This window comes from Triturus cristatus, chromosome 4_2, assembly GCF_964204655.1.
Source record: "Triturus cristatus chromosome 4_2, aTriCri1.1, whole genome shotgun sequence".
Classification (NCBI taxonomy): Eukaryota; Metazoa; Chordata; class Amphibia; order Caudata; family Salamandridae; genus Triturus; species Triturus cristatus.
In genome coordinates, this window is record NC_140586.1 from 491,930,957 (window position 1) to 491,953,888 (window position 22,932).

Consider the following 22,932-nt stretch of genomic DNA (forward strand, 5'->3'; position numbering starts at 1 on the left):
GGCGGATGGCGACTGAATGTGCCCTGAGGGAAGAAATTCTGGAAGATGGGGCTGCACACTCGGAAGGATGGGTAGGATAGGGGAGCGAGCTAGTGATATTGGTAGAAGATAGGACTGATGGCGACTGACCGTGCCCCGATGGAAGGGGTTCATGGCAATGGAGTTGCAAGCACGGAGAGATTGTTAAGATAGGGGAGGAGGGGACCGACATAGAGTGACCCCCGGAGGCCGGTGGGAGCTGATGACGTTATGTGTTGGACTATAGGAAGGTGTCTTGGCGAGAATCGAGGAGGTGATCTAAGCAATGTCATTAGTGGAGTTAGGGCTTGCTATTAATGCAGAGGAGGTAACAGGCAGATTAGCGTGATGACTGTGCTGTCTCTGTTCGCACATTGCATGTGTGGCAGGTGAGTTGTTATTAAGAGTAGGGGTAGTTAGAAGGGGGCCTTTCGACGATGTGGGATCCGAGGATGGGGGTGGAGAGGTAGGTGATAGATATTGCGAGGGCTGGGGTGGAGAGGTGGAGAAGTAGGAGAGGTCAGAGATAGAGATTGCGAGGGCTGGGGGACCACTGTCCCACCCTTCCGAGGGGGCGGAATTGGCGTTAACTACTGTATTCATGATGGTGGGGAAACGTTGGTCAACTAACACTAGATTGCGGTCTGAGGCTTGTATAAGGATGGTTCCACTTTTGGAGAGCGAGATGGTGGCATCAGCTCTGAAATCCGAGGAGGGCGCCACTATCAATCTAAGGCCATGTGGCATTTTCAGGGAAGTGAAGATATTGAGTAGAGAGTAGAAGGCCTTCCGCCATTGAGCATGCCGTTTAGTGTGGGGGAGGAGGTCATTTATGGTAACACCCTTTCTGGTACAGAAGTAGGGGTCTGAGATAAGGGTTTCCTGATGTGTTTTAAGTAGTCTATGTTTGAAGTTTTTTACCGCATTTTTCTATAGGTTCGGTGGATATCTGATTCAGAAGGTGTTATGTCCAGTGGGTTCCAGGTTGGGAGAGAAGCGGTTCAAAGGAATAGGCTCCATGTTATCACAGGCCTTGTTTCCGCACAAAGGAGGTGCAGGTAAACAGGCGTCTGGGCTGATGTCTGCCCCCATCATAGAAGGCATGAATACTCCAAGCGACCAGGGTAGGGGTCTGGGTGTGACGGAGGAATTCAGCAAGGAGAGCAGAAGGGGGCTTGCATCGCAGTTGCTAGCGGTGCTCCTCAGGATCCTTTGGGTAGATTAGTCTCTTGAGGGCCAGATTATCAAATGCTAAGAGACCGAAGGCTGGACCGTGTTGGATGGAGGGCAGTCCCAGGGGTGGATTTCCCACTTTAAATGGCAGTTCAGGCAAGCAATTTGCATTCAGCCACAAGGAGATAGTCATCGCCCACTATGTGATATTCGGCAAACACAGCAGGGACCAAGAGTTTGAGTATAGGTAAAATGAATGCCCACTCCAAGATGGCCTCCATAGTTTCAGAAAGGTGAAGGCCCATTTCTATTTCCATGCTCAGCAGATCCTCAAAACCCGGGAAGGGGGTACCATCTTCGGGATCAAAGGTAGGAGGATGACATGGCAGCCTAACCATAGCAACAGGCCATATAACATATAAATAGGCACTCACGAATGCGCACATCAGCCCAAAGGAGTCCCAACACTTTCTAAGTTACTTTTTCTACTCAGTGTGACATGCCTAAATATCACACTGGGACGTTTCCTGGAGAAAAGGTAAGCAAAGCAGTTTTTAGATATTTGCAGTTTTTCAAGTTTTCATACAAACCAACTCCACGCTTAGAACAATATTCAAGGAAAAATAGCTAATGTATTCCTATGGAGAAAAATGAAGTTAACGGTTTGCAGGTAATTACTTGATTGTGGGAGTTGGTATTCTGGGGTTAGAACCAGGGTTCCCTCTGGGTCAAGGATGCACTCTTCAAACACCCTCAGGAGCACTGGGCAGGCTGGGTGCAGAGGGCTGAGTCCCAAAGTCATCCAATGGGGATGCAAGGCCTCCGGTTGGTGGCTGCTAACCAGCAGGCCACAAGGTTGTGGGAGCAAAGCTCCTGGTGGTAGGCTCATGGCAAAGAGGGATGCGAGTTAGCACCCAAAGTACACCTGCAGTGGCACAGGGGCAGCTGGGTGCAGGGTGCTGTTTTGGCGTTGGTTGCCTAGTTGTTTTCAATTGCGATTCTCCGGTTGCAACAAAGACCTCAGGCTTGGGGATGAAGATCTTCTGGAGGTGACCACCAGTTGGAGAGGTAAGTTGGGATGCCTGGAGATGCTGGGACACTGTTGGTTGGGCCACCCAAGGCCCTGGGACGTCGGGTGCAGGGGTGTCTTTAGGCATCCGGTTTTCTTACCAGCTCCGGTCGCGGTTAGGGGGATCCTCGAGAAAGAGGCTGCAGGCTTCGCTGGGAGATTCGAGGCAGGTCAGAGATCACCAGATCTCAGGTCAGGATCACCGGGGGTACATCATCATGGTGTTGGGCCACTCAAACTCGGGCCATGGGCGTTGGGTGCACAGTGGTGCAGGCTAATGGTTTTGGCTGGGGCCTGAGTCTGTGGGTGAGCAAATCCAGTGCTCACAGGAGACAAAGTCTTTGGCTTGGAAGGCAGGGCAGGTCCTTGGGTTTCTTGGAGCTGCTGGCTGCAGGACACAACGGGATATCGCTGGAGCAGGTTCGAGCTAGGGCCAGGCCGGTAGGGCTGGAGCCAAGTCAGTGGGTGTCCTCATCTTCTTAGTTTCAGCATGGCTTCTTCGGTCCTTCTTCTGCTCTTCTTCTTGTCAATTCTTGTGTGAGGAGGCAAGGTTCGAGGCGGCCTCTAAATACTGGATTTAGGGGCGTTACAGGTAGGTAAAGTTTGGGACCAACGGTCCCTTCCTTAGGGTGGGGGGGCATATGCCTCACTCAGGTTGGCTTGGTCCCCCCATCAGCAAGATGTTGGTGACTGAGAGTTGTGCTTCACCTGGCCTCCCCCACCTAAGGGGTGGGGTTGGAAAAGGTGGGCAAAACTCCCTTCCTCACTTGGTTTTCCAGCCAATTCTCTCACCCAAAGTGGGGGCCAGAACCAGTGGGAGCCAGTTGCTGGAAGCAGCAAAGGGCTGGGGTAGCTCACAAAGCCAGCAAGCCTTTGAAGTTTCCCCTTTGTGGACCCTGACGATCCTGGGGGAGGAGGCTTGGCACCTCATCCCAGGATGTGCATTGTTTCAGACCCCCGAGAGCAGCAGGCTCTCGATTCAGGGGTCCAGAAACATGTCTGGTGGTAGCAGCAGGTGAGCAACCACTCAGCCTGGATACTGGTTAATGTGCTGAGAAGTTTGATACCAAACTTCCCAGTTTTCTGTAAAACCAATATGGTGCTGTAGAGTTTTTAATGACAAACTCCCAGCACCATATACTGTTTGTGGCATTACTGCACTTACAATATCTAAGAATTGACATAGACACTGTAGGGGTACAGGGCTCATGCACCTGTACCCTCACCACTGGTATAGTGCACCCAGCTGCAGGGGTGGCTGACCTATGCCAGGACAGTGGGTTGTAGGTGTGGCACACAGGGATGTGTGTCATGTTGACTCTTCACTTTGTTCTGCACCAAAACACGCAACCTGCAAAGACCGTGTGTGTGTAAAGCTACAGGGCTTCTGAGGGTGGCGCAATAAGTGTTGCAGCCCTTAGAGCCTTCCCTGGACACAGTGCCCTTGGTATCTGTGGTACCATTTAAAATGGACTGACCTGTGGCCCAAGAGTGCCAACTGGGTTTTGTTTTAATACAGTTTAGGGAAAGAACATAGGTCCTGAGTACCTGTTTGGCAGGAACCCAGGGCACACTCAAAGTACAGCAGCGGTTTGGCAAAAAGTGGTAGCAACCATGCAAAAAGAGGGCACTGTCTTACAGCCGCCTCTTTCTCTTTTCTAATAGGAACAGTTGCTGGCTACACTTACTCACTTTGCAAACAGAAAACGGTAAGAAAAGGAAATGCCAACTTTTAAAAAGTGGCATTTCAGAACTGTGACTAAAATTCCAACTTTATCATTAAAGAGGGCTATTAACAACTAGACCCATAGACACCAAACACTAGCTACCTACCTACTCCCAATTAAAAGTCATCACTTATTAAATGTAATAAGGTAACCCAATGTTATCCTATGGGCAGGTAGGCCTTGCTGCAGTAATGAATAATAAATGTTAGAGATTTTCATTACCAAGACATATAAAAGTACATGTCCAACTTTTTAAATACACTGCACCCTGCCCAATAGGCTTACCCTAAGGGTGACTTATATGTATTAAAAAGGAAGGTTTAGGCCTGGCAAAAGGTTTAGTTTGCCAGGTCGAAATGACAGCTTAAAATTGAACCTAGGGCGCAATAGCAGGCCTGAGACAAGTTTAATGGGCTACTTAAGAGGGTGGCCCAATCAGTGCTGCAGGTCCACTAGTAACATATACCTTACAGACCCTGCACACAGGTAGTTCTACTTTACTCATGACTTACGAGTAAACTAAGTTGGCCATTTGGGCATAAGCCAATGTTTCCACGTTTAAAGGAGAGCGCACAAGCACTTTAGCACCAGTAAAGGTTGCAGCGTCCTAACGCCAGCAAAAACAAAGTCAGCAAAAAATGCAGACTGAAGGCCACAAAGGTGGGGGGAAAACCACACCAAGGATGTCAGGTCCATCACCTATTTAACACCTACTTTGACTTTCTGTTAAAAAACATATGAAAAAAGTTGATGCCAGCTGGGTTCATCCCTTTCATTGAAACGCAGACTACAGAGAAGACTGAATGAGCCTAGTGCAAATTAAAAAACATAACGAGCTGCTCGAATCAGTATGGGAGATAAATGAATTCGCAAACATCGCCGCATATTTCGGCCTTATTTGGTCCTGAGCAATGCAAACCCCTGGCGGTAGACAGTTGTTGAAAAACCCCTAAATAAAACCTCGTAAATATTTAGATAAATATATTAATTCTTAAAAACGATTAGCATTAAGTAGGAACTACTCCCACTGGCCCAAAATTGTTACTGGACAAAGGAAATGTTAGTTTAATTCGGACATTGTAGTGATGTATTTGACTGATTGCAATAGTTACATGATTAACATATCACAGAAAGTAGCGGCTGTTTCCAAATATAACCTAATTTATTTGAAAGCACGGCAAAATAGCCTTTTATTTTTCAGAACATATGGAAAATATGTAAGAAACGTATTAAAACTGGCAAAGGAGCCTAAACGTTTTTGTTGTATTAGGATAATATTAAAGCCACTCCAGAGGCTCGTAAAAAATCAATGTGAACTCTTTAAACTGATTTTTTTTTATATTAAAGAATTAATGGCCTGCATAGGAGAACATTAAAGGTGGGATTATTACTAGAGCTGCAGCGTGATGGCGTCCTGAGAACTAGGGAGAGGCAGATAACGGAGTGAATGGCAATGTGAGAAAGAAAGAAAGCAAGCACAAATATTGCCTACCCGGTAAAGCTTCAGTATCAAAAGAACCTGATCTTACCATTTTCCACATATCCAGGAACGTACAATGCATGATTTGCTAGCCTTCTAAATCCAAGTCTTGCAACTTTTTCCTTCCCTTGAACACGCACTTTTAAGCTGTACCGCCCATTCCCACTGAAGGATGTGAAATACTTTGAATAGATACCATCATGTCTTGCAATGTCAGCACCTTTGCGAGAAAGAAAAAAAAATAAACAAGATTAGTCAAAACAGTCATTACTAGAGTTTTATTACGATTTCACCTTCTATTCGGTGCTTAGGAAAAGAATCCCTAGCGCTGGTCAGAAATTAAAAGACCAGGGTGCACTATAGGATTCAAGTCCATCCTTCGTTGCTCAGATAAACTGAGAAATGAGATTCAGTTAACACTTGGCATGCCAAATGCACTTCTTGCTTCCACTGAGAATGTTTAGGGCCCTGTTTGTGTGGAGTGGTGTTTCAGCATGTTATTCTGTGGAAATATCACCCCTCATGATTATAATTCTTACCAGTTCCCAAACCTCCTTGATGTTATTATGGTTAATTTTTTTGTATATGGAGATCTTTTTCTTGATTATAATATATGGTTTTTATTAGAGGATTTCTTATATGTCAATTGCTATACTTAAACTGTATAAACTATATTATATCATTTGATATTTTTGTCCCTCCCCCTTTTTCTGTTTCATTCTCTCCCCCTCTCTTTCTTTCATTTGTTTCCAATATTTATTGCCTTTGTTCTGTTTATACTAAAAGAGATGTACTGTATTCATTGTCTTTGATATTTAATAAAATATTTTTTTTTCAAACTTAAAAATAATTCTTACCAGTCGTGGAATAACAAAGAATTTAACAGTTTTCAGCAGATGGAATATGCGATAGGAAAAAGTCCCAGGAATTGTGAATAACATGCCGTAATCTGCCCACACATCAGTGGCACAGATAGACTTTTGCCGCCGGTGGCTGTCCCGGCATTTGCTGCATACAAGGGTGGGGTGCTGGCGAGCGTTTGCCGCCCTGCGTTGGCTGCAGGCAAGAGCCCCTAAAACTCGTTCCGCCCGGAATGGACGCCCACCCCGCTCTCCCCTTGGTAGGACACTGCCACACATTATTCCACATCCCAATATAAAATTCATCATTGACTGGCTGTGGCAAACTCACACCATTTAAAAGGAGGCGTTAGAGTGGCGCAACGAGGAGAAATACTTTCATTTCTAATAATATTTTGCTCTTTCTATGTGTGCTGCATTCTGCTGCACACATAGAAGGAGCAAATCGCCATTAATGATTGTTTATGTGCAGGAAGGGGCCCCCTTCCTGCACTTAAACAATTATCCCTGCAATGCAGGCACCCTTGCACCATGGTGAAAGAGTGCCTATGTTGGCGCTAGGCAGCTTTTTTGCACTGGCGCACGGGTGAGCACAGGGATGCATCGCATTCATGTTTATACAGCGCATCCCTTCTCTTTTGAAATGATGCAGCTTGGTGCAGCAGATTTGCTTGCGGCACTGCGCTGCGCCATTTCATTGTCAATGTACCCCTAAGAGAGAGCAGTGACTGCTGGCTACTGTGGTTCGTGTCCTGTAGTATTTAGTACTATTTTCTTAGCGCAAAATGCATCTTCTGACCCATTTTGGACGTGAGGGTGGATTTTGCACTAAGGAAATAGTGCCAAGTGCTGGATTAACCTTCTGACAATTACGCATGATTACGAGTAACTTACTTTGAGGCAATTACCAGCAACTACTCTAAAGAGAATTATGGTAGTTACGCTCACCCATACTTATATGTTTTTCTGATGAAATTATCTTTCAGGTGGAAGTTGAGCTCTTCAGCTAATCCAGGCTGCAAATAAAATCTAGACAATTTGAAATAGAGGTCAGACCCATGTGACAAAATAATCTTTAAACCTTGATCTTTCAAATTGGAGCTCAGCACTGCACTTTGGACTTGTCTGGACACTCTTGGTCACATCCCTTAAAAGTGTTGAGATTTTTCTGAATGAGAACAGCTGTTGAACATGCCAATGTAGTTGAATATCAGATGGGTCTACAATGTTTCTCAGATTGTGTATTGTTTTTAGCCAGTTGTAATCAAAGGCAGCAACCCCCTCCAGCACGGGATTGCTGCCTTTCAAGCAGCTGGTACTGTAACACGATTTACCTGTGTCTCATTAATGTTAGACAAAATCAAGGCAATGTCTGAGACAATCGACTTCTGAATGACAAACGTTTCCTTCAGAAACTGGGCTCTTCTGGCGTGAGGTTTCTGATTAAACTCGCATTCTTTCCTCTCAGAGAATGTTGAACTCACTTTTGCTACTGCTAGTTTTACTACTTAAAGTATCAAATTATTTTCTCGCGAACTCACTCACAAACTTTATTACAGATCCACTTTGAACTTCGGTGTACAAAATAAGTTAGCTACTCATGAGTATATTTCCCATTTCGGTTTGGAATGAAGGGTGTCACTACTGACAATCTGCCAGTAGTATTGATTATCCGGAGTATATCTTTACTCACAATGTAGGAGGAACAATTTGTTACAGGAAGTTGCCATACAAAATGCTGTGAACACCCACAAATAAATGTGCGTGTGTTTATGTATTGAGAAACCTTTTGTAGGTTTTCCACACCCTGGAATCACTTACAAATAATGCTGGCAAAATTTAATGGCTTTCCAGGGTGGGGCAGGTGAAGCACTTACTCAACGGTAAAATGAAAGATGTGCACATGTGCATTGCAATGGTTTTCCAGAAAGCAGTCTACTCAGCAGTATACACACATCAATAGGAGTGCACTTGAAAGAATTTTCATAAATTCTGAAAAGTCAGAAAGGAAACTTTTCTATGATGAAGTAGATGTCTGACTTTTTAGCAAAACCTATGTGAATTTAGACCCTTTCGTTCAAGCTCTGATTTGAGAGTTTGGCTGTATGCTTTTTACTGGGAAAATTAATCTACTCCTAATTATGTCAATTAGATTGTCTTTAGGCGAGTTCAGAATTCTATTCCCTAATGTTTTTGACATCTGGCACCTTTTGCAAGAATGTTCGTCTTTGTATTCTGTCAGGTACCATCAAATGAAATGAATGAAATAGGTTTTTATATAGCGCATGGCTACCCAGGGGCATCTTATGTTAGGCTAAAGCATGCATATATACCATGTGAAGGTATTTGAGTAAATTAACCTGAATAATTAGCCCTTTTTGGACTTAGCCCTTTCTGCAGGGCCATCCCCAGATGTTTTGCTTTTGCACTCCACTTTTTGCTGAATTCGTTTTTGTTGGCCACTGCTAACCACCGCTAAAGTGCTTGTGCTCTCTCCTTAAAACATGTTAGATTGGTTTGTACCCATTTGGCATATTTAATATACTTTTAAGTCACTAGTAATATAGCAATACATGTGTCAAGGGCCTTTAAATTAAATGCTACTAGAGGGTCTGCAGTTCTGACTGTGCTACCCACTTATGCAGCCTTTAAACCTGTCTCAGGCCTGACATTGCAAAGTGTGTTTGTGCAGTTTAATCTGCCATTTCGACCTCACAAAACAACCATTTTGCCAGGCCCAACCCTTACTTTTTAATACATATGAGTCACCTATAAGGTAAGCCCTGGATAGCCCCAATGGCAGGATGCAGTCTATTTAAAAAGTTGGACATGTACCTTTACGTTTTACATGTCCAGGTAGTGAAAAACTCTTACATTAATTTTTCACGACTGCAAGGCCCTACCTCTCCCATAGGATAATATTGGAAAAACCTTATTATATTTTATAAATGTAATTTCCAAATGGTAAACAGTAACTGGCTCATGTTTGGAGTCTTTGGAATCCTAATTTAAAATCTTGATTTCTGATAAAGTCGGATTGTAAATTAAAATTCTGAGGTGGATTGTAGTCCAATAAAAACAATACATTCACTAAATTGTTAGGTCCAGTCCAAGGTTTCAGTAATTTAAACCTGTGCATATCTCCTGATAGCTATGGAACAGAGAAAAAAGGATTAGCTTAAAGAAACTACGTAAAGCATTTAGAAGTACCAAAAGAGTGAAAAGGACAAAAGCATAACACAATAAAACACAATTAAATCTTACTTCAATTTATATAAATAGATAAACATGGGATAAACAAAATGACACCAGAATGTTAAGAAGAAGAAGCACCTTGAAAAATTAAACACAAATCATTAGTCACTGTTCATTTTTGATCGAGACCTACGTATGATTTCAGGTCAACCGCGGGTCAGATAAACCAAGCGGGTTTGTCAGGAATCAAAGATTTACCTTCTGGCTTAGTATCTGAAATGGAATTCCTACACAAGTTCAAGGTTGCAGTTGTATTCTCCAAAGTCTCAAAAGCTGGATAACAGCTGAATGAGGTGCCGCTGAAGTTGTTTTTTTTGTCAGGAAAGGCTCTGTCTAAGTCATTGTGGGACATATACTTTTCGTCCACGATCAGGGTTCAGTCCAGGTCCAGTTGTAACTGGTCAAGTGGTCTTTACTTTAAAAGGCCTCTTGCAGCATGTGATTTACATGTACCTACAATGGAGATCAGCCAGCTGTCAGTTGGAGTCCACTTCTTTGCCCTGGGTACAAGTGGGGGCACGTCCAGCCCTTCAGGTACGCTACAAGGTCTACATGGGGTTGACTTAATATTTGAAAGCAAAGTCTTCACTTGTTAAAAGTGTTATTTTGACAGACCAGAATGCAGATTTAAGCTGCAGCATTCAGCTGCATTGAAAAGCCTGAAGCCATTTCTCTTGTCACCAGTGGATGGCACAATAAGTGCTGCAGTCAATATATGACATTTAACTTTCTTGCCATAAGTGTAGTTTCTACATCATAAACTATGGCCTTACAGGAGAGTTAGATATGTCAATAAGGGATTTGCAATTGTGACATGTTTTACGGTTCAGAGCAGATACATTGGACAGTGTTGCAATGTGGGAGTCTACAAATCAGAAATAAAATTCAGCAAAACATGGATGTGACCATGAAAAAAAGGAACATTTTCTCACAGCTGGCACCCACAAACTAGAAGAAAACAAGCAGATAAATAATCTGAATTTATATGTACAGCAGATTTATATACAATATTTATATCCATATTTACAACTCTTTTTTTTATAGTGAGTGTAGAGCTGATGGTGCAGCGCACAATGAATAAACATGAACAAATGAAGGAATATCCAAGTGTAAAAGGGGATGAAGGTGGAGATTGAGGTTTGAAAAGTAATATTGAATATTCAATCTTAGAACTTTTTGCATCTTGAGGTTTAGAGACTTAGGGCCAGATTTAGAGTTTGGCAGATAGGTCACTCTGTCACAAATGTGACAGATCTCCTGTCCATCATATTAAAAGTGTTTCTTTCCAATGGCACTGTAATACTGCAAACAGGATATCCATGATGTTTCTGACATAGTACCCCTCTGCAGAACTTTATATCAGGCCCTCTCTTTTCCAATATAGTTAGTGTGGGAAACATAATTTATCATGTGGTTGGAACCATGCAATACCTTTACCATGCATCCATTACCACACAAAAGCCGTTAACATGCATGCCTTTACCACACATGCCTTTATCACAATTATGCCTTTACCATGCATGCCTTTATCACACACGCCTTTACCACGAGAATGCCTTTACCACGCATTTGTTTACAACAAGATAAGAATATATAATGTGTGAAAGGCATGCGTGGGAACGGCATATGCTTGGTAAAGATTTGTGTGGTAATTGATGTGTTGTAAAGGCATGCGTGGTTCTGTCGTACAGCCAGTTGGTGTTGATAAGGCTTCAAATCCAAGAATGTCTTTATGTTATGTTATGTTACTGCCATTTGTATAGCGCAACAGCTGCCCGAGCAAAGGAGCGTGCCGGCACTGTCAGCAAGGCGACTAACACAGAGGGAGACTGGAGCTACACGCTGGGAAAAAAGTGTGTTTTTATGGCCTTCCTGAACGTCAAATAGTTAGTATGGCTTTGAATGTGAGTGGGCAGTGAGTTCCAAAGGAGGGCTGCCCTGCTGCGGAAGGAACGGCCTCCTGCCCGCACTCTCTGGAACCTAGGCACCCTCACCAAGTGCTGTCCAAGTGACCGGAGCTGGCGTGTCAGAACACAGGGAGTAACCAGGTTGGCCAGAATACCAGGAGTGTTGAATTTAAGGGCTACAAAAGTAATAAAAAGGGCCTTAAATTCAATTCTCCTGGCCACCGGCAACCAGTGAAGCCGGTGGATTGTGGGTGACACCGGGCAGGACCTGCGCAAGCCAATCAGTGATCTGGCCGCTGCGTTCTGAACCCGTTGTAGCCGAGCAATCTCGGCCTTATTTGCCACTAAATACAGGGAACAGGCATAATCCAATCTGGACATTATAGCTGCCTGGATAATAGTCTGGTGCGTCGGGGGGTCAAAAAACTGCAATAGGGGTCTAAGCCCCCGCAAGAGCCCAAAACACGTCCCTGCTACCTTTTTAGTTTGGACTTGATAGCTGAGCCATGAGTCTAACCATACCCTCAGGTTTTTGACAACTTGCTAAGGAGGAGGGGCACTCCCAGGTTTTCTGGCCACCAAAGCTTACTCCAAAGCCCATGGTCCTTTCCCACCAACAACACCTCTGATTTACTGGCGTTCAGCTGGAGGCAGATAGCGGTCATCCACTCAGGTCGCACCGAAATTTCAGGGCATCCCTCTTGGTGTCGCTAAAGAGTGCTACCACCAGCTGAGTGTCGTCGGCGTAGAAGACCATGGTCAGTCCCCTGTTTCTAGCCACCGCGGCCAGTGGTTGGACATAGAGATTGAATAAAAGGGGTCTGAGGGAGGAACCCTGTGGAACACCTTGTTTGATGGGGTGAATGCCTGAGGCAAAAGAGGGGACAGAAACCCTACATGACCTCTCACTAAGGAACGAGGTGAACCACTTCAAGGCCGAGCCGATAATCCCCGCCTCCTCCAAGCGTTGTAGCAGAATGGCATGGGACACTGTGTCAAACGCAGCGCTGAGATCCAGCAGGATCAGCGCAGATGTTTGCCCAGCGTCTAAAGCAGATCAGAGATGTTCTGTCATGGCCAAGAGAGCAGACTCTATGCTGTGACCAGGTCGAAAACCATTCTGGGAGGGGTCCAGCGTGCCGTTCTCGGTCAGGAAGTCTGAGAGGAGTGAATTAACATGCGCCTCCATAATCTTAGCTACCCACGGGAGTAGTGAGATGGGGCGATAATTTTCCGGCTTAGTCGGGTCCAACAAAGTTTTTTAGAATAAAGGTTAGGGGTGGGCGGAATTTGCGAAATTCACTTTCGCAAATTATCGTGAAAATGTTAAAAATCTCCGCAAACATGCGGAAATATCGCGAAGATGCGGAAGTTTTTTTCCCGCCCGTTCGCGGTATTTTCTGCATGGTCGCGGCTCACCAACTTACCCATGTGGTTGCTCGCGGGCACGGCCATCTTCTTTTCAGTTGTCTCGCAGTGCATGATCGCGAGAAGAAAGACGTGCTCGCGCGACAAATGATGTCACTGCGGGCGCGAACTGTCGCGAGACAGCGCAAATGGCTACCAACAATCCAACATCTCATGGAGAACGCGACCGGATCAGGAAAACTTGTCGGCGAACGCGGGGATTCAGGTAAGGCGATCGCGCGCACGCGAGAATGAATTATTTTACAGCGCGAGCAAGAAACAAATTATCGCTAAGCTGCGGAATGCGGAAATTTTGACATTTTCGCGCTCTCCGCGGAACGCGAAAATGTCAAAATATCGCAATTTCCGCGACCGGAACGGAATTTTAGCCCAGGCCTAATAAAGGTAGTACTTTGGCATGTTTCCACGCCTTGGGCACAATAGCGGTGGAGAGCGACATATTAATTACTTGTTTCAAGGAGGGCAAAATCGTAGGCAGCACCCTTCTGAATTGCTCCGGTTTAAGGGGATCCGCCAGTGAGCCAGATTTAATTTTCCTACAGAGTGCTTGCAGTTGGTCTGTGGAAATGGGTGCAAGGGACTCCAAGGTATTGGTAGGTTGATCACACCCTACCACTGGAGGGGTGATAACTATGGCAGGGAAGGACCTATAGATGTTATCTACCTTCCTATTAAAAAAGGAGGCAAGGTCCTCACATTGCTCAGTGGACTGTATTTTCTGCCCTACGTTGGTCTGCTGTGGTTTGAAGCTGGAGAGTATCGTGAATATGCACTTTGCCGGGTTATCGCTGTTGCAGATTAGGTCGGCATAGAATGTTGCGCTTGCCAATTGAATGGCCTTATGATAGCTTTTGACTGCCACATGATAGTTATCTTTCGCCTTGATGTTAAAATCCCTTCTCCAAATACATTCCAGCCTTTTGCGTTCTTTACGCAGATCGGCCAGCTCGCTATTGTACCATGGCTTAGATCGAGTTTTACGATTCAGGGACAATTTCTCAGGAATGAGTCCATCCAGTGGCCGACTGATCCAGTCTGTAAGGATCCCATATGCCTCATCAGGGTCGTTAGGGAGGCTAGGACATGTTGTAGACAGTCGGGCCTGGAAAGAATCCCAGTTAAGCTTATGCCAGGGGCATTTGAGCGAGGATTTCTGGTCCGAGCTGTAAGGGAGATATCTCCTGAAGGGACATAGGGACCAAATAATGGTCGGACCATCCCATGGGCATGGGGGCAAGAGCTGTAAGTGAAGGTATATTGGTAAAAACTGGGTCCAGCAAATGGCCAGCTATGTGGGTAGGGCCTGACACCAGTTGTATTAGTTGGCAAGCTGCCATATCTGCCATAAAATTTGCCACATCGGGGTCATCAGATTTCTCTAAATGGATGTTCAGATCCCTGGTGACTGTGAAGTTGGCAGTATTAATTACTAGCGCGCTGACTGCCTCTACGAGTGCAGCCTTAAAAACTGTGGCTAGCCCAGGGGGCCTATAGATCAAGAGCCCTGACATGGTATAGCTAGGGCTGAATGTAGCCTTGAAGAGGGCGCATTCACTACCAGGTATAGTTTGCCTGGTAAACGTGTAAGGGTAGACCGATTTAAAAATCACCCCAATGCCCCCTCCTCTGGTCACCCTGTTAAGAGTAAGGATGCTATATCCTGCGGGAAGCGCCAGGACAGGTTCCACAGTTATCTCATCCGAAAGCCACGTTTCGGTGAGAAAGAGCACTTCCGGGGAGGAGTCCTCCAATAAATCATAGATGTCAGCATGGTGTCTGGCTAAAGATCGACAGTTAAAGTTAAAGATCTTAACGGCCTTCTTGGATCGTGGGAGGAGTGCACGTGAAGTCAGCGTGGAAGTAGCACTAAAGCCACAGCTCAAACAACATAAAGGTCTCTCAATAATAGTTTCACAAGACTGTCTACAGTTGCTCACCCCTTTCCTAATGGCTAGCAGCTCCTTTTTTGTATAGATCGGCCCAGCTTTGGTAAGAAGGGCAGCGTGTCCAACGTCTGGCGGCAGACAGGCGTGGACGGGCGCAGACGGGCTTGCCTTTGGCGTGCGTTCGGCGTGCCGCAAGCGCGCCCGCTGCGAGTGTCCGCTGCGCGTAGCGCGATGCATTATATATTTAAAGGGGAAGAGTGATCAGCTGGAAGCAGCTGATTGAAGCAAGGCCGGAAGTGGAACTCCCTTCCTCTAGCACGTAACCGTCCCTCCACACAATCCGAAAAATCGGTGGTGGATCGGGGACTCAGTGCAGGTAGGCAGTTCAACAATGTTTTTAAAATAGCAGCGTCTTTGAATGGCAGCAATAAAAAATAAAACGAACAATGTGCAGATTTAAAAGTGAAACTAGCAGAATTGCTCAAACTAGTGAGAACGGGAGCCCTTTCCCAGGCGCTCCTCTCACCCAGAATATCAGTGTCTGCCTCCTTCACGCGTGTCCGCTGCTTGTAGCGCGATGCATTATATATTTAAAGGCCGGAAGTTGAAATCCCTTCCTCTAGCACGTAACTGTCCCTCCACACAATCCGAAAAATCGGTGGTGGACCGGGGACTCAGTGCAGGTAGGCAGTTCAAAAATGTAATTAAAATAGCAGCGCCTTTGAATGGCAACAATAAAAAAATAAAACGAACATGTCAGTCTACTTCATAGTGCAAGACTTGGCATTATGTCAGTTGCTTTAAGTGTTGCCAGTGAAGAGTTCTTGATGGCGTGTGGGAAATAATGAGCAGCTATAGCTATCGAAAATATTAACACAGGAATGCATCTTGAGTGCTTTCAATGTCCCCATCTACAATGTGTGCTCCCAGCCGCAGAATGTGCAGGTAAGAGTGGTGGGGCGGTGGAGCACGGTTGGGGGAGATTTCGACGAACAATGACGATGGAAAATGTATTATTTATTTAATTTTCCCTCGTCGTCATCCATCAAAACCCCCCACTCCCCCAGGGCCCCACTGCTGTTACCTGCAAGGGCCGCGGCTGTGCTCTCCAGAGGATGAGCACTCAAGTAAATGTGGTGTGAAAAAACACACACAAGAAGTTTTCCTGATAGACACTACAAAAGCAGTTCAGATTTGAGCCTTCTATTTTTGCTTTAATCTCTTTGTCTTCTGGCGGTGTGGGCTGTTTAAGAGTTTTCAATTGGTCTCCCGCTTTTATAGCCATTTTTGGTTTGTACTAACTTGCTCTATATTCAGTACTTTGTACTGCACTTCTGCCATTTTTAAGGACTGTGAATAACAGATATTGCAATTACCCAGTTTATTGTTGCTCATTTTACCTCCTTCAGCAGGATGCGAAAGGTGAATCAGCCTCGTGAGATAAGCTTGTGATCTACAGATTAATCAATGGGGAGTGTTCTAATAGATGGGCCATCTTGCCAGTTACTGCCATAGTGTTCCACCAAGATTTTTTGTGGGTAGAATAATTAAGCCCTTGGCTCTCAGTCGTTCATGTTAAGTATAAATATCTTAGTCAGTGAGAAAAACAAATAGGCAATGTAAGTAATGTCTAGAATTTTTCTGAGGAATTGGTAAGTATTTTGGGCTGTTTTCCAGTCTAACATTTGATTGCCCACTTTGCTAACCCCTAAAAATTAACCTTCTGGCATGCGCGTACCTTTAAATAGACCAGTATACCAATGGATGGACTGATGGGCACTCCTCGAGGCATTCATCCCTTGATAAAGTGAGTATATTTATCTAAATAAAGTAGCATTTTCACAGGGCAAATAGATAACCATACATAAGTTTTGAGTAAATTGTAGGAAGGACCTGTCAAAAACCAGTACCATTGAGAATGGGTTTATTGCAATTTTTAGAAGACTCTAAACTTCTGTCGATCTTCCTGAATTTCAGGATTAGGACCTAGTATATTTTTTCTGATTTATTTAATATAAATATGAACAACAAGGGGCACTTTGGTCCCAGAATTATGAAATTTAGAATAACTGTACCCAGTTGCTAAGCCACATTATTATTATCTTAAAAGCCCCCTGCTATAGAGTAGACCTGATTACCAGTCTGGCATTAAATAACATATAGATGACACAGCATATAAATAAATATCATTTGACATGACCTGGTGCTGGCCTGGTTCTTTCTGGAAGATTATATCAAAACAGTTAGTTTTATCCATGTCTTATAAGTTGGAGATAATAAATGTTTTTCTTATGAAGGATAAGACTGTTTTACATCCTGGCTTATGTAGGCCACTTGTTTTACTAAATAAAAATACTTCACTTCACAGTTATCCCTTTCCTCCAGACTTGAGCATATACCTATGGGTCAGTCCAGAATAACTGCCCAGGTTTGCAATAGCAAAAGGTTTACTTATGCAGGTTTATTTAACTTCTGTGATAACGGTATGCCAGTACAAGAAAAGGTTCCAATCTCCAGGAAAAGTGTGGATGCAGATTGGGATGAGTAAAACTTGTACTGGGCTCCTATAGAAAAATGTGGGGTTTGCAATGATATTCCTGTTCTCTGCATCGTTTTTACAACTGTTTTTACAACCGCCATATGAGGAAAGTCAATAATGGTAGTAATATTTTTTCCTTTAAAATTGACAGTGGCGAGGATCAGAAAAAAACACTTCTCACTTTAATTCTTCCTCTTTTTATTGGTCTACTGAGGACATCTATTGCAGGTCTACACTGGTTTGTTTTCTAAATTAGACTTTATCACACACATATACATCTAAGTCAAAAAAATGATGTCAAATGGATGCAGCTTCCACTATGGAATAATGATAACATTAGCCGACTAAAATTGTACATATGACAATGAGTACCTTACTTCTCACATCTTTCATTTTGGCTTGAGGTTTGCTTCACAAAAGCTCAGCACCATATTTTATACAAATGGAGTGAGGTCTCACCAACTTTTTATTTGCAAATAGTTAGATAAAATGTTAGAACACTTTACAACAGAGAAGAGCAGAGTGCTATGAGGTGAAATGAATACCATTTTGATCTGTTAAATCAATACTCAATTTATTTGGTATTTTTAATCATGTGTGGTAGCATCTTTTCTATTATTTGTTTAAATTTGACAGCTGTCTAATTTCATCAGTATCTACAATGACAAAAAGAAGAATTATGCAGCTTGAACTGTGGTTATGTCTTGAGTATAGGATGCAAAATTGAAGACTAGGATAGAACAGTACTGAATACAATTTATTTGTATTTATTTTTGTAAAAAAAATTAAACTTGAAAACTAGTCTAGTATTTTCTTACCAAATTGGAAAATCTCGATTTGTGCGCTATGATCGAAGTATGAAATTGAAGATGTTATTTGTGTGGCAAATATTTCTAAGTATTCAGAAACAAACCTACTTGGACCTCTGCTTGTAGCAAATGAATTCTGTACTATGCAAGATACAATGGGGCATATCAGCAACAACCGGCGATAATTATCGCTAAGCGCACTTAGCGCTAGGATAATTATCGCCGGCTAGCGTGGATTTTTATCGCTGAGATAGCATGCTATTAGCAACGCTTATCTCAAAAGCAGTAAAAATCCTAGCGCTAACTGCCAAACGTATGATTATTGCTGGAAACCCAGCGATAATCCCACGGAGTTTGGCAATAGCTTGCTGATAGGGCCTCACATACTTAGCCATGATATCCACCTTCCAAAGGATATCATGCCTAAGTCAGTTTCAAAGATTGCGTAAGGAAAGTAGCGATAACAGAGGTTATCGCTACTTTTCCTGTCGCTATGCTGCTTTGTGTAAGGCTTGATAATAGGAGAAATGTGGCTTAGAGACATTTCTCCTGTTATCCTTGGGAGGAACGCCCACTTTGCATCTCATTAGAGATGCAAAGATGGGCGTTATGGGAAATGGAGAAAAGGCAAGGTTTCACGCGATAGCGTGACCTTGCAGATAAGGCGATAAAATTATCGCCGCTTTTCGGCCGAAAACGGACGCAAAAGCGGCGATAATTTTTTAACGCCTGCTTGCTGATATGCCCCAATTTGTTCTATTAGGCAATAAAGTAGTAGCTTCAGGCCTTTTTTTCATAATGGTATATTAATTGAGGACATATAACACAGTTTTTAGCACTGTTTATTTTGTATTTATCCGGCTTATAATAGGTTTGGCAGTGTAGTATGTAAAATTGTGAACCACTTGTAGATTTAGTTTAACTGTTTACATTTTTAATCTAATTATTGTAATATGGATCAGGTTTGTATGGATTGTGTAGTCTACAAAATTATTATTAAAATGTAACTAAAACAAATGGTTACCATTCAGCCAAATCCCAAAGGGCAATATGCGTGTCTGGATTAAAATGTATATATATAAATATTTTCTATGAGACAAATGTTTTAAAGGGCTAAGAAATAGGCAAGTTTCTAAACATATTTATTTTACTAAATAAATGACAATTAACAGTCAATCTGATTCTAACGTGTTGATGTTCAAGTGTCTACATGCAAATAGGAAGAGTGCCTTACAACTGTCGGCAGCTTGCAAGTGCTACAAAACTCAACAAAAATTGATGGGGCAGCTGGAGTGGGGAGTAATGTAGATAGTGGTGCCAAGTGAGGACGCTATGCAGTTTCTGCAGACTCGCACCTTTGCTCTGAAGCTGAAATAGTAATACTTTTTATGATAGACATAGCCCTCTTGGAATGGAAGAAGAATGTGCTTCTTTGGAGGATTTCAGCCATCGAGGATGGGAACGTGATGGGTATGTGGCTTCTTACTGTAAGGAAAATTCATTTGACCAAAAAACATGGACATCGATCCACCAGGATGCCAGTAAGTACTAAGTGCAAGGATGATAAAAAGAAACAATAGTTTCAACAACAGCTACATGCCCACTTTATTTCATCTATATTTCAGTTAGGATTCCACCAAGCTAAGCCAGTAGCATAGACATCACCTCCTCAGGTACAACCATCATATTCCAAAGGTAGTAGTGATAACATTTCTAACATAGATCCCATGAATACACCTTTGCTCAGACCCTAAAGAAACAGAGGGGCATATTATCAAGGACGGCGTTAAAAATGATCACCGGTTTAGCGGGAGAAAACTGCCGCTAAAGTGGAGATAATGGGCTTGATAATTTGCCCTTGAAAATTCCAATAGAAGTCCATGTTCTGGTGTGAACATGGACTTCTAGTGGAATTCACCAGGGCATATTATCAAGCCCATTATCGCCGCTTTTGCAGCAGTTTTCTGCTGCTAAACCAGCGATAATTTTAACACCGTCCTTGATAATATGCCCCTATGAAGGTGCTTAGCACTATATCAATTTATATAATATTTAAACATGAGTCCAAATGGAACAAGACTTTCACTAGGGAGTAAAACATGTTGGCTTTCTCAGCATCTTCACCGTCATGAACTTTGTCTACCTTAACTGAATAAAATCACTACTTTAATCATAAACATTTGTGAACTCCCTATTCAACAAGATTTTCATCAATTGGAATTCTGTTCCTTAAATCCCACTGTTGTTTCAGCTATTAATATAAGATAAAATATTTCAGAGCCTTTGTGCAGTGACATATTTTGTTTGGTAATGCCTTGAACACTGAAGGCCAAATGGGCACTTTTTTGGATGGAAATCTCTAAGACTTACATTAGGCTTAAAACATGGGAAATGTAAGATTTAGAAATAGACATGAATTTCCCCAAAAGTGAGTGCATTCAGGACACTGCACAGGACTCCTTGTTGGTGTGTCCCTGAAATGGCATCAGTTCACTGACACATTGCCAACGGGTTCCAACCAATCTCTGAATGTAATACTGCCCAGGGAGAAGATACAGGTGGTGAATTGCAGATCATGTCCTGCGTATGCCCCATTCAAAACAAAATTATTCTGTGTCACACTTTAAAAATCTTTAAGATATATTTTGCAAAAACATTTTTTATGTTTATCACAGCCCAATAAAATCTGGTGGTTAGGGACAGCAAAAGAATCCCAATACAAATAATGACCACCAACCCAAGGAAAAACTTCCTCGATGGAGGAGGCTATAATTTTCTCTTTTCCAATAACAAACTCTACTTTGGGAGTTTATAAATTTGGTGGATGATTGCCAAAACTGACAGTAACAGGAATGACGTTGGTTCTTGTAAAGGTAGAGAGATCACTAAAGGGCCAACTGTGATTTCTAAATTTGCCAGAAGATTGTCCCCCAAACTCTAGTTCTAGACATTTGACTGCAAACAGACTTAAAAAAATATCAGACTGCAAAACAAGCTTACATAAACATCATTTTTATTTAATCTTAACTTGTAATTGAAGTTGAAATCAACTATATAATCATGTACAATCAGAATAGCAATGGCAATGCAAACAAAATCATAAGATATTAACATTCATAAAATAAAGTACTCAATCAATTTCAACAGTTCATATATTAAAGCATATGCTTACTACAAAGTATATATATCGATAGATAAAGGAATCCTACAAAATAAATATACTAAGAAACACAGCACCGCAAGGAACTTATATTTATACCATTCCAGGACCCCTGTGATAATCTCAGCCCCACTTCAATGATCATCAGAAGGAATGTCACAAACAGCTCACAAGTCTCCCCCTGCAACTCTTTTCTCATAACAGGAATAGTCAACTAAACCAGTGAACAATACACCCTTTACATATTCACTTTGATGTCATATCAACAACAGGTCTTATAGCTCTTATTAGCAATCTCTGCCCTTCAGTCTCAACCTATGAACCCTTACTCTCAAATCCTACTAAATCAGTCATCTTCACCATAGCAGAGGATGTTTCATAAATCATTAAAGCCTCTCTACAATGAGGGAGGTACCCGGAAAAACTAAAACATACTATGAGAACTCCCCTACTTAAACAAAAGTTCTCAGATGCAGCAATACCTGCTAACTATAGGCCCCTCTCTTCCTTTTCATATCTGGCTAAAGTTATTATATATTTGGCCACCTCCAAACCGACAAACTTCCCATAATTAAACCAGCTACTCTCAGACTAACAATCACGATTCAGACCCAATATATGCACACAAACGGCAATCCTAAACATCAAGAAACAACTACTCTGTATCCATGATGAAGGCCACAATGCAATGTTGAGCCTATTCAACTTATTCACAGCCTTTAATACAATTGATCACACACTTCACCCTTCTTCACAAACAGGAATCAATGTGTCAATCTTAAACAGCACACATCAAAGCACTCCAGTGTCAGTGACAGGGTTCTGCAAGGCTCGTCCCTCTACCCTATTATTTTCAATACCCACAAGTGACACCTAGTACTCACTTGATATATAATTCTAAACGCATGGTGACCACAATCATGTCCAATCATATTCAACTTGACTCCACTCAAACATTTCTGGTACTCAGCCACCAACCCATGATTGGTAGCCTCTAGAACCTGAATAGATAAACACCTTCTCTGTCTTAATACAGAAAATGCTGCAATTCTTACGTTTGGCACAAAAAGTTGACCCTTTTATTTGGCCATCAGACCTTGAACCCCTCTGGTGTTCCTGTCAAAGCAGCCAGCAATATGTGAGTTAACTTTGACTCTAATTTCTCCTTTACACCACAAGCAATAACTAAAAATACACATCCGCCCCTCTATTACATCTTCAAAATCCGCTCCATGATCTGTATACCTCGTAGGGATAATTCAAGGTCTAGCGCTATCAAAATATTTTGCTGATCATCAATGTTCCTCAATGCCCCATTGAAGACTCTGATAAAAGTGTCAATGGTCCCACCTAAAACCGTAATAATACATTTTGGTTAGAAAAACATGGGCATATACCTCCTAGCATTCCAAAATAAATTGGCTGCATATCAAACTACAAATGTTATCAAATTATCTATATCATCTGGAAGGCTGCACAGAATAAAGACCCCAAGTAATTAACAAACCTATGCACAGAGACTGGTGGGGCCAGATAGCTGGGATGTAAGATGGCCACCACAGAGTGAGGCTCTGCTGGCCCGGAGTAATATCCATCTTTATTACTCCACAGAGGGCTGCCA

General features: G+C 42.8%; 1 protein-coding gene across 2 annotated transcripts in view; it reads right to left on the reverse strand.

Annotated features, from left to right (window-relative positions):
- LOC146834593 (calcium-activated chloride channel regulator 1-like) overlaps nucleotides 1-22,932 on the reverse strand; it is a 332,515-nt gene that overhangs the window by 25,707 nt on the left and 283,876 nt on the right. For both annotated transcript variants that reach the window (XM_085602046.1, XM_085602047.1), the window contains exon 12: nucleotides 5,517-5,687. In XM_085602046.1, coding sequence (XP_085458172.1) covers nucleotides 5,517-5,687 — 171 coding nt within the window. The remainder of the gene's footprint in view (nucleotides 1-5,516; nucleotides 5,688-22,932) is intronic.